At 51.3% G+C, this 12,213-nt stretch overlaps 1 protein-coding gene across 1 annotated transcript; it reads right to left on the reverse strand.

Annotated features, from left to right (window-relative positions):
- Positions 1 to 10,250: 10,250 nt before the first annotated feature.
- Positions 10,251 to 11,889, reverse strand: LOC143168972 (chymotrypsin-C-like). Its single transcript, XM_076356019.1, has 8 exons — positions 11,850 to 11,889; positions 11,639 to 11,730; positions 11,463 to 11,560; positions 11,260 to 11,385; positions 11,040 to 11,176; positions 10,810 to 10,955; positions 10,437 to 10,586; positions 10,251 to 10,321 (listed from the first exon to the last, which is right to left on the reverse strand). The coding sequence occupies exons 1-8, from the start codon at positions 11,887 to 11,889 to the stop codon at positions 10,304 to 10,306; spliced, it is 807 nt and encodes a 268-aa protein (XP_076212134.1). The 3' UTR covers positions 10,251 to 10,303.
- Between the last annotated feature and the right edge of the window lie 324 nt (positions 11,890 to 12,213).

Below are 12,213 nucleotides of genomic sequence, written 5' to 3' on the forward strand. Positions count from 1 at the left end.
CCTCTGCGCTGCTGGGGTGGCGAGGGATGCTTGTGGGTGGGCGGGGAACCCGTGGATCTCCAATCTGCCTTTGCAATCGCTAGGTATTTCCATGCTCCTTTTTTGGGGAGCATTTCAGGTGCTTTGAGGCAGCTCAGCGCCGCCGGCAGAGTGATACTTAGCCTGGGGTTTGGGTTTAACTATTTTTCGAAGGGTGCTGGGGCTTGAGCAATGACAAAAGGAGCTGAGAACTTGAAAGAAGTAGTTAAAAGTAGGGTGAGAGAGAGAAAGGGGGGGGGGCTCATTCCCCCAGAGGGTGTTAACTCTCTCCTTCCGTTGCTTCCAGTCCCTACTGCTCAGGGAACAGCTCCTGCAGGGGTGCGGGCCTGGCCGCCCCCCCCGGCCCCCGAAGCATCGGTGTTGGAAAGAAAAGCCCCTCAGTTACTTGCCGCGTGCGAGGTCCCTCTGGTGATGCTTTGTCCCCATCGGCTCCAAAAGGTGAGCCGCACGGAGGATGCCACCCCGTGCCGGGGGCGGGCGCGCGTTTTGTTCTAAGTTTGATTTATTAAGCTTGAAGACATATAATAGTTCTTTAAAGAACTATTTTAACTAAAAAAATGACTTCTTTTAAAGTAATTACTTATGAGTAATTACTCATAAGTAAACAACTTATGTTACTTACTCATAAGTAAAACAACTAAAAAGTTGTTTACGTATGTGAACTAAGTTTTTACTGTTCTTTTAAACTTTTAAGACAGTTCTTGAACTTAGTTCAAGTTAAAACTAAGTTAAATAAACTTAAGAAATAAAGTTAGAACTAAGAAATTATTTATTTAGTAATAATAAGTTTTTAAACTTTTAAGTTCTTGGTTTAAGAACTTCAAGAACTCAACTATAAACTTAAGAACTGTCTTGAACATATGTAAACTACGTTGAGAACTTTTTTCATGTCTGTTTCAGTTCTTGAACTTACTAACTTAGTTCTTAAACTTTTTTTGGTCTTGAACTTGTGTCTTAAATATAAGTTATTAAGTTCTAACTTTAAGTTATTTAAAAGACATAATAGAACTTTAAGAACTTAAAGATATAATAAAGACAAAGTTTTAAATAAGACAAATTAATAAACTTTTAAAGTTTTAGTCTTTTATAGTCTTAGAACTTAAGTTCTATTATGTCTTAAAAACATTAAAAAGTTCTTTTTTTAAAAGTTCTTAAGGAACTAAAAAGAAACTTATTAAATATCTCTAATTCTTTATTAAGTTCAAGAACTTCAAGAACTCAGTTAAAAGAACTTTTTATTTTTCTTGAGCTTGAAGTTTTTGAACTTAACAATAAAGTTCTTAAGACAAATAATAAAGTTCTTTTAACTGAGTTCTTGAAGATTTGTCTTAATAACTTAATGTCTTTTTTTAACTGAGTTCTTGGGTTTCTTTAGACATTAAAAGTTCTTAAAGAACTAAAAAGTTCTTAAGTTTGAACTTTTTTGAGTAGAACTTTAATAATGTCTTAAAAGTTCTTAAAAAGTTTTAACCTAAAGAACTTTTAAATAACAGTGAAGTTCTTAGTCTACAATAAGAACGTGAAGAACCTAGAAGAACTTAAAGAAGTTTTCGTTCCTAAGTTCTTATTTAACATCTCTGTTGTCTTTTTCTATTAAGACTTATTGCAGACTGAAGTTCTGCAAACTTCTTTGGTCTTAAGTTCAAACTTTATTAAGAACTACTTAATAAAAAAAAATTTAAACTTCTTTTAATAAAAGACAAAGTTATTCAAAACTTATTAAGAACTAAAAGCCAATAAAGACGACATTTAAGAACTTCCAAATAACTTTACGAACTTTTTTTTAACTTTAGTTTTAGTTTTTATTAAGGTCTTCTTTTATTAAAGTTCTTAAAGATGAGTTCTTATTGTAGATTAAAGTTCTTAAGAACTTAACAAACTAAGAACTTATTATTAATAATAACTTCTTAAGAAGAGTTCTTTTTGAATTTGTCTTAAGAACTTAAGTTCTTTAATAATAATAATAATAATAAGGAACTTTAAAAAAAGTAATTGTTAACAAAGAACTTACTTAATAAACTTTAAAACTTAGTAAATGAACTTGTTGTAACTTATTTTACCTTACTAAGAAGTCAGTTAAGAACTAAGAAACTTCAACATTTTCATTTCACTTTACTAAGTTCATTTACTAAGGAACTTTAAAGAACTAAAGCTCTTTTAAAGAACTATAGACTTTTAAGGAACCATAGTTCTTTTATTAGGTTAATAAAAAAAGTTTATTATTTAAAAAGTTTATGAAGTTACTAAGAAGTCAGTTAGGAACTAAGTCGACAATAAAAGTTCTTATTGTAGACTTTTAAAGAACTTTTTATTAAGAACTGTATTAACCTAATAAAAAGTAATATAGTTCATATGAACTATATTACATTTAATAAAAAAAGGTTCTTTAGAAGAAGTAATAAAGTTCTTTAAAGAACTGTAGACTACCGTTCTTACCTAATAAAAACAGTTTAAGTTCTTATGAACTTTTAAGAACTAAAGTTAGAATCATAGAATCACTAAGGTTGGAAAAGACCTCTAAGATCATTGAGTCCAACCGTCGACCCAACACCACCACCCACTAAACCATGTCCCTAAGTGCCTCATCTACTCGTCTTTTAAATACCTCCAGGGATGGGGACTCCACCACTTCCCTGGGCAGCCTGTTCCAATGTTTCACCACTCTTTCAGTAAAGACATTTTTTCCTCACGTCCAATCTAAACCTCCCCTGGCACAACTTGAGGCCGTTTCCTCTCGTCCTGTCACTTGTTACTTGGGAGAAGAGACCGACCCCCACCTCGCTACAACCTCCTTTCAGGTAGTTGTAGAGAGCGATGAGGTCTCCCCTCAGCCTCCTTTTCTCCAGGCTAAACAACCCCAGTTCCCTCAGCCGCTCCTCATCAGACTTGTTCTCCAGACCCCTCACCAGCCTCGTTGCCCTTCTCTGGACACGCTCCAGCACCTCCACGTCCTTCTTGTAGTGAGGGGCCCAAAACTGAACACAGTATTTGAGGTGCGGCCTCACCAGTGCCGAGTACAGGGGCACGATCACTTCCCTACTCCTGCTGGCCACACCATTTCTGATACAGGCCAGGATGCCATTGGCCTTCTTGGCCGTCTGGGCACACTGCTGGCTCATGTTCAGCCGGCTGTCGACCAGCACCCTCAGGTCCTTTTCCGCCAGGCAGCTTTCCAGCCCCTCTTCCCCAAGCCTGTAGCGCTGCATGGGGTTGTTGTGGCCAAAGTGCAGGACCCGGCACTTGGCCTTGTTGAACCTCATACAGTTGGCCTCAGCCTATCGATCCAGCCTGTCCAGGTCCCTCTGCAGAGCCTTCCTACCCTCGAGCAGATCAACGCTCCCGCCCAACTTGGTGTCGTCTGCAAACTTACTGAGGGTGCACTCAATCACCTCGTCCAGATCATACTGATAAAGATATTGAACAAGACCGGCCCCAAAACTGAGCCCTGGGGAACACCGCTCGTGAACACCGTTCTTATTATGAACTATCTATCTTATGAACTACTTGTAGACTTAAAGTTCTTAGGAACTTAGTAAAACTAAAGAACTAAATTGAAGGTGAAGGACTTTAGAACTTCTGAAGTTCTAAATTGAAGAACTAAAGAACTTTAAAAAGTTTTTAAGTTCTACACTTCTACACTAATAGTGTAGAACTTTTTTTTTAAAAGAACTTCCAAACTAAAAGTTCTTCTAAAGAACTTCTACACTTCTAGATTAATGAACTTGAAGCTCCTTAACGCACTTCTACACTAAGTTTAAAAAGAACTTCTACATTAAGTTTAGAACTGTTTATAGTTCTTAATATACTCACTTTTTGTTTTGTAGAAGTGTAGAACTTAAGGAGGTTCTACACTAATAGTAGAAGCTTCTACACTAAGGTAGAAGCTCTTTAAGTTCTACACTTCTACAAAACAAAAAGTGAGTTTAGAACTGTTGTAGAAGTGTAGAACTTGAACACTTTTCCAAAACAAAAAGACCTTAAGAGGGACTGTAGAAACGTTCAAGTTGTTTAACTATGAATTAGAGCTTAAACAGCAGTTTTCAAAAATCTCCTTACAGAGTTTTAGAGTTTAAGATTCTAGTATAGAAGAGTTCTGGATTAAAAACTCTATACAGTTCTTGAGGGGTTTTTTTAGAGTTTACTTAGATAAAGACCTTAAGAGGCCCTCTTTAACTACATAAGTTCAAAAAGACCGTAAGAGGAACTCTTATGTAGTTAAAATTTATGCCTTAAAAAACCTACAAAAAGTTTAAAGGTCTTTTTTAAACTACACTTGATTAAAACTGTTAAACAGGAGGTTTAAAAAGAAAAGTTTTAAAAAAAAAAAATCACAGTAAACTGGTCAGTTAAACTCACTCTCATCTTGAGGGTTGACAGCAAGATTAGAGGGTTCCCTGTTCCATCCTAACACTTCTTCAACAGTGACCTGCCCTAGAGTGGTCAAATTGGACCAGTGCTGTCTCCAATCAAAGCGTTAGGCTTTACCGCTTGCCCTAAAGACGCAAGTTTGGCCACGTAGCTTTTAGGCCTTGTCATGGTTTAATCTCAGTCGGCAACTGAGCACCACGCAGCCGCTCGCTCACTCCCCCCCCAGTGGGATGGGGGAGAGAATCGGAAGGGTAAAAGTGAGAAAAACTTGTGGGCTGAGATAAAGACAGTTTAACAGGGAAAGCAAAAGCCGCGCACGCAAGCAAAGCAAAACAAGGAATTCATTCACTGCTTCCCATGGGCAGGCAGGTGTTCAGCCATCTCCAGGACAGCAGGGCTCCATCACGCGTAACGGTGACTTGGGAAGACAAACGCCATCACTCCAAACGTCCCCCCCCTCCTTCTTCTTCCCCCAGCTTTATATACTGAGCATGACGTCCCATGGTATGGAATGTCCCTTTGGCCAGTTTGGGTCAGCTGTCCTGGCTGTGCCCCCTCCAGCTTCTTGTGCACCTCCAGCCTTCTCAGTCAGTAGAGCATGGGAAGCTGAAAAGTCCTTGACTAGTGTAAGCACTGCTCAGCAACAACTAAAACATCGGTGTGTTATCAACATTGTTCTCATCCTAAATCCAAAACACAGCACTGTACCAGCTACTAGGGAGAAAATTAACTCTATCCCTGCCGAAACCAGGACAGGCCTTCGTCTAGGTTTTTCTGCTAGCGTGCAAAGCGGTGTGCTTGTCTAACTTCGCGATCCGTCGCGCTGTTTTTGTAGGCTAGATGTCATGCCCGCGCACTCCAATTAAGCTTCCAGTCTGCTGAAAACTCACTCTTACACTTTTTTAAAAAAAAACCAAACCTGTGCTCATTAGATGTCCAAAACTTAGACCTTCCTTTCACACGTTAGACTAACACACCGGTACAGCTTCTCTTCGTGTGAAAAGATTAAAACAGCCACCTGTTATATTACCCTTGGACGGTCTAAGGTCGAAGGCTTCAAAAGCGAGCGGTCGGCAGTTTAAGTTCTTTACACGTCGGACAGCGTGATATTCTGCCGGTGGACATTAACCCTCTCACATCAGATTAATATGCTACCCTGTTAGGTTGGACAGAGCAAATAATACCCTAACAGGGTAGCATTACCCTCACTTTTTAGGATTTTTTTCTTCCCTTTAGGTGTCAAATTTGTGTTAACCGTCTCACTTAAAGGTAACATGTAATAAGAACAAATTCTTTTCTTTCTTTCTTTCTTTCTTTCTTTCTTTATTTTACAAAGAGGTGTTTTTAAGGTTTAGATTTACATCCCCCCTTACCTACCGGGCTTGGAAACTTGTCATTTTTAACTGTGTAGGGAACAGCTTGCAAAACTTGCCAGTGGCCGCTTGAAAGTTTCCAAGCGGCCAACGTTTGAAAGGTAAAGCTACAACTACCTTGAAGGTCGGGCAGGCAGATCAAGTTAAAACCGGCCGACCCGAGATTCTCGCTGACTGCCAACTGTCACCTAGGTCCCACGTTAGTCTAGCAGATATACGGAGGGGAAAGCAAAACCTACCTTTATATAGATGTTATCGCACATTTACAAACGTCACGCTGCTAGGTTTTTAAAATCTACCCGTCCGACTCTTTCACGGAGGTCAACCTACCTGCCCTCCTCTAGAGAGGCAGACATCGGTCAAGTTTTAACGTTTACAGGTTTAAAAAACAAAATGAAACAAACTCGCAGCCTTTCAGACTCTGACCCCTGCGAAACCTAAATCCTTACAGGTTGTTGGAGTTCTACGCTTCGATGTCTAAATCTGCCTCTTCAGGGCGTTACCCTTTGGCACTTTCATCTGCCTACTCAAAGTTTTATTTCTGAGGTCCAGCCTCTTTTTGCATTTGTTACGTTTGTTTTACTCACCGTTTCCATTTATGCAACTTGACTTTTTGCTTCAGTCTAACGAGGGAAACAAGTCCTGGGTCCAAAAAGGGACACAATTCTCGGTCTCTCGCATCACAATGGCCACCTTAGACTCTTTCACCTTGACAAGGTGAAAACTTAATAAAGGCCTGTCCTGGGAGCAAAGGGTTGTCGTTTCCCGAGGTTCCAGGCCGGCGCCAGAGCCCAAGCTGTACGCCTCTGCCCCGGGGGTGCCGGTCCCACATCCCACTGCCACCGACCGACTGCCTAGGGTCGTCCTTCCCGGTTACGTTTCAGAAGGTCCCAAGTGGCTGCACGTTCATTACTTCTTCAACCTCTACCTTAGCCTCGAAAGGATTGCCTGGAGATTCTACCACTTCTGCTATGAGAGAAAATGAAGAAAAAAAAAACAAAAAACCCCCCAAAACCACAGAAGTTTCACCTAAAACACGTGGGCTCTTCAGTGGTGCCCTAGGGCACAATCTAACACTTCTACATTATGGTCTCATTGCTGGTCAGTGGATGGGTGAGAGTCCTGGCCTTGCCCCTGATGGTGTCGACACCTACACCCTGCGGACAGACGGACGTTCTCCACCTTCCAGGCGTCGGTTGTTCAAGCAAGGTGTCAGAGTTACATGGGGAGCCCACTAAGGTCTATCTATCTTTGCAGCTACGCCTGCAAACCTGTACCTTTGCAGCACAGTCGCAAATAACTAACGGCTTCCTTCAGCACACATCTAGGATCTTGGCATGGTTCATGGTAAGTTGCAGCCTATCTGCACCTGAACGCCTCCAGCCTCCCCGTTGGCACCTCAAGAGGAGGGTCTTCCCAACCAAAAGAACTTCTCGCTGTCGTCAGACAAGCCGAGGAAGCCAGGTGAGACTCTACACTCTCTAGCTTTCGCCTTGCGGCCCTACAGTCTACTTTGGGAAGGTTTTAGGCCCGTGACGTCTCTCCACCGTACATGTGAAAGCTGCAGGGTTGAACCTAAGGACCCAAAAGACCTGTTAACCGGTTCCACGTCCTGCTGGCCCTCAGCTGCTCCCCTGACATCTACACAGAAGCCCTGACACCTCTACCCAATGCATTTTACAAGGGGTCACCTGTCTGTCAGGAGACTCCTGCTTGTTCTTACGGGACCGGTTTCACCTTCCACGTCATTGTCACCTCGCACCCTGGCTGAGACCGCTCGCGTCTCTGGGCGTCACCACCAAAGGCAGCACTGAGAGGCAGGTGACAGAGCTACTCAGATTCTAGTAACACCAGCTTTCGGCTATTTCACGTCAGCGTTCTACAGACTCCCTGCTCAAACAGCACACAACAGATCTCCAGCTACTGCAGGTTACAGGTTTCTTTACAAGTCTCCTTACAGACCACTCAGCCTACGCTGCGACTCCGATGCCCACTCTCGCCACACCGCCCGTCCTGCCCCCCCGGCCCCGGCACTCACCTGCGCTCGATACCCACCTGCCGGCCGTCTCCTCGCCGAGGGGACAAGAAACGACACCGAGACCGTGTTGCTGGCCGTGCTGGGCTGCTTTATTCAACACCACCCTGCAACAGCTCCCCCCCGATACCCCCACGCACATCGCCGCTCAGGACTGCACTGCTGCCACGGCCCACCCCCCCACTCCCTGGCACCAGCACCTGCGTACCAGGAGCCCCACAGCACCCCCAGCCACAGCATCGCCCAGAATTGGTACTGGTACAGGCAACCCCGCGCTTACAGCTATTTCCAATGCGTTACAGGCACACGGACAGTTACAGCAGCAACACCACCACGCTTTGCATCCCCCCGACACTTCCCCCGCCGCGGTACAGCCCCGGCCTGCCCCGCTCGCCACTCGAGTTTGCTGGATGCTCGTACAGCCAACGCGGGGATTCGTGTGCCCCGAAGTGGTCCCTGTCACCTGGGGCACCCTGCGGGGACCTGCTCGGGTCACACACCGACCTTGTGGCCACACGCTGCCGGCTGGTTACAGCAGCCACCCACCGCTGCGGGGTCTTGCTGCAAACTGCCACGGGGCAGGCACGGTGTTACAGACCGCATGGTCACCACCGCAGTGTGCCGGCACCGGTCGAGTCTCATGCAGGGACTGCGGCCCACTGCCACCTCCTTGGGGGGAAGGACATCTTCTATTGGGGTGACACGCGTCACAGGGGCTGGCGGTGCCGGCCACGGTCCCGCTTCATCCTGACCATCACCGGCTGTGCAGGACACCCCCCAGCGCCGAGGCTTGCCACGTGCCACGGCGATGCCTGGGGCGCCCACGCCCACCAAACCACCATCGAGGAGGGGACGCAGCGTACAGGTGTCCCCGTATGCGCATAAGACACGACAGCACATCGCGATATGACAGCCTGCGACTGTCCCGCTCCCCAGCCGTCCCCGCGGTACACGCTGGAACACGCCACACGGGAAGGGCGGCACCCCACATTGCTCAAGTTCACAAACGCAGCCTGTAGCTTCCCATCCCAGGTGGCACGGACCCCACCGCGCCGGCGCTCCCACGCGAGCATCCCGGCCCCAGTCCTTCGCACACAGGCACCGCGCACAGGGCATCCCTCTCCACACATCCTACAGACAGGCATTTATTACCCCACCAGCTCACGTGTATGGTCCCCCTTTGCCGTAGAGCTCAGCGGAACGTTTCCAGACCCTTCAAAAAAAATTCCCACCCCGCGCCCCTGCTTTGCCCACTACACCGCTGGCCGGGCTGGCGAGTGCTGCCCGGTCCCCGTAGGGACCCACAACCCTGCCCCAGCCGAGCCACAGCCCAGGCAAGCGGCTCGCGTGGCCCCACCGCTCTCCCCAGCGCGCACGGTGACCGCCACCGGTCTGGTGCAGGTGTCGGTGTCACTCGCCGGGCCGGTGGCAGCGTGACGACTCCTGCGCTGGGCACCGTCCATCACGTCCCCCGCCGAGCTTGAGGCGCTGCTGTTCATCTCTGCTTGTCGTCGCTGTCCTCCTCCTCCTGCCGCGAGGCTCCCCGCTAGGCTCTGGCAGCCACGACGAGATGATGGCGCAGCATCACCACCACCTCCCTGAGGCTCCGGCGCAGCGGGCGGCTCTGCTCGGCGGCTCACAGCGTGGCACCCATCCACACCTCCCGGGCAGCCTCTTCGCACCCGCTCCCATTGACACGGCCGCCTCTTTCCCCAGCAAATCCCACATCTCCCCCAGGGCAGCCCTGGCTTGTCCTGGGGACCCCACAGCCAGGACACACGCACCACCCCGACCCCCCCTGCCTTGTTTCTCCAGCCACCATGGAAGGAGCCCCACAGTAAGATGCTCAGCTTCTGCGCCACGTCGCAGGCCCTGGAACCGAAGCTGGCAATGCCATGCAGTTCCCAGGGGCCCCAGCTTCAACCAGGCTCCCTTGAGCCCCCCCAGGACCAAGCAGCCCCCCCTCAAGCCCCCCAAGTCCAACCCAGTTCCCTCAAGACCCCCATGAAAAATCAGCTGTTCTCTAGCCCAGAGCCAGCAAGATCCCCTGAGATATCCCAGGGCCAGCCAAGTCCCCTAAAGCATCCCGGGATCTACCAAGTCCCCTTGAGCCCCCCGCAAGGGCCAGCCGGGTTCCTCAGAGCCTCCCAGGAGCACCCGGCCAGACCTCAGCCCCTCTGCCCCCAAAACACCAGCCAAGCCTCGAGCCCCTCGGCACCACGGGCATGGCTCTCACCCCCCCCCTTCCCCCAGCCAGGGGCAGCTTGCGGGATGGCTGCCCACTCCGCCTTCCCCGGGACCCTGGCCAGCCCCGCTGCATGACCCGGGGGACCCTCACGAGCACACGGGCCAAACCCCGGCACCGCCACAGACAGCCCCCCCCCGGCTCCACCAAGTGCCCCCTCAAATGACCAGCAGGACACGCGAGGCCAGCACAGCACTTTCGCCTTTATCGCACTCGAGACTTGTTGCACCACGCACCGCGTCCTCAGTTCGCGCTCATTTTCTGCCAATGACAAGACACGGGAGGGGGGCCATGGTGAGACTCTCGGCTGGGCGAGCGTGGGGACAGTGTGGTCGGTCCCTCCTTGGCGGGGAGAGGAAGGGGAAGGGGCACCCACCTCGTAGATCCAGTCGATGTAGGCGGACACCCGCGTGAAGACCGTCGGCTTCTTGGCCGTGTTGCAGCCCAGCCCGGAGCCGAAGCTGACGATGCCGTTCACCTCCCAGAGCCCGTCGCGCTCGCAGTTCAGGGGGCCGCCCGAATCCCCCTGCCCGCACAGACGGACGCTCAACACCCACCCCTGGGCACCCCACCGACGCACCCCCACCTCCCTCCTGGCCACCCACCACCACGGCTCCATCCCCTCTCCTCCCACGCTTCCCAATGTGGTCCGTAGCCCCGCACCGCTCGGGCACCCCTGCCAACCCACCCGCTCCCTGCACCCCGCCTTTGGCCGGAGGCACCCACCGCCCCGCGGTGCCGGCACTCACGTTGCAGCCGGAGACGACGCCGTCGCCGCCGGCGCACACCATGGTGGTGCGCACGGTGCTGCCCCACCAGTCGCGCTGGGAGCAGATCTCGTAGTCCACCACGGGCAGCAGCGCCTGCTGCAGGACGTCGGCCAGGGGCCCGTTCGCTGCAACGACAGCCGCACCTCGCACCCCGTGCCCGCACCTTCCCCCCCCCACCCCGGACTCCTTCCCGGGGACCCCTGGCTTACTCCAGAGGCGTCCCCAGCCGGTGATGTAGCAGGGGTAGTTGTTCTCCAGCGTCAGGCCGGCGGGCGGCAGGCAGGCGGGCTGGATGCTCTCGCTCTCCTCCACCGCCTGCACCAGCTTGATCAGGGCGATGTCATTGCTGCGGGGACAGCCGAGCAGTGGGGACGGGGAACCCTGAGCTGTGATGCCCCCCGCCCGCCCCCGACGCGTCCCGTCCCCTACATGATGAGGAAGGAGTTCCACTTCTCGTGCACGATGATCTTCTCCACGCCCATGACCACCGAGCCCGGCTCGTTCTCCTCCGACAGGACCTGCATGCCCAGCACCACGCGGTACGTCATGCTAGAGCTGCCGGGGGGAGAGAGGGGGGTGTCAGTTCTCCACAAACGTCTTGCCCCCAAAGTGCGGATCCCGCCAGCACCCACCTGATGCAGTGGGCAGCCGTCAGCACCCAGTTGGGGGCGATGAGGGTCCCGCCGCACGTGTGGTGCCAAGCCCCGGAGCGGCTGTACTGAAGCGAGATCTGCGACGGCGGAGGCACGGCGTCAGAGTGGGGATGTCCCCATCCCCATCCCCCTCCCCGTCCCCGCACCCCCCTTACCTGCCACGGCCAGCTGTGGGCCTTGGCATCTTCACCACCCACCACTCGGGTGCCCAGCAGCGGCGGCACAGCCGGCTGACCACATCCGTAGACTGCGTGACACCCAGCAAAGGGACCTCAGCGGCCGCCTGCACCCCTGTGCCCGGGGCCACGGCGGGCGCTGGGGTCCCGTCTCCCCCACCCCGTCCCCCTCCCCACTGCCCGCACCCACCGTAGCCCAGCAGCACGGCGAGACACACAGCCCCCAGCATGGTCGCGCAGTCCCGAGGTGCCGTGGCGGGGCCGCTCACCCCTCTTATAGCCCCCACCGGGGACCTTGGCGGCACCCCTCCTGCCACCGACATGTGGTGACTGTCCCACGCCGGGGGGGGCTGGGGGCTCCCCAGCCCCATCGCCCCATCTTATCGCCCTCGCCCATCCTGCCTGGGAACAGCCACATCTGCCCATCGCGCGCCAGCACCGCGCCGCTGCACCGCGATGTGGCACAGCAGGGACGCCTGGCCCCAACCTGGGGACAGGCAGGGTCCCTCTCGGGGGATGGCTGGTGGGCAGCCCCCCCGCTGTGCCGCTCTCCA

The sequence above is a fragment of the Aptenodytes patagonicus genome, chromosome 19, assembly GCF_965638725.1.
Source record: "Aptenodytes patagonicus chromosome 19, bAptPat1.pri.cur, whole genome shotgun sequence".
Lineage (NCBI taxonomy): Eukaryota > Metazoa > Chordata > Aves > Sphenisciformes > Spheniscidae > Aptenodytes > Aptenodytes patagonicus.

Excerpts from the sequence above, each read along its gene's own strand:
- LOC143168972 (XM_076356019.1), bottom strand. The coding sequence starts at position 11,889 with ATGCTGGGGGCTGTGTGTCTCGCCGTGCTGCTGGGCTACG. Across the intron at positions 11,561-11,638 it reads CCCACAGCTGGCCGTGGCAG|ATCTCGCTTCAGTACAGCCG; the intron begins GTAAGGGGGGTG and ends CCGCCGTCGCAG. Across the intron at positions 10,587-10,809 it reads GCGTCGTCTCCGGCTGCAAC|GGGGATTCGGGCGGCCCCCT; the intron begins GTGAGTGCCGGC and ends CTGTGCGGGCAG.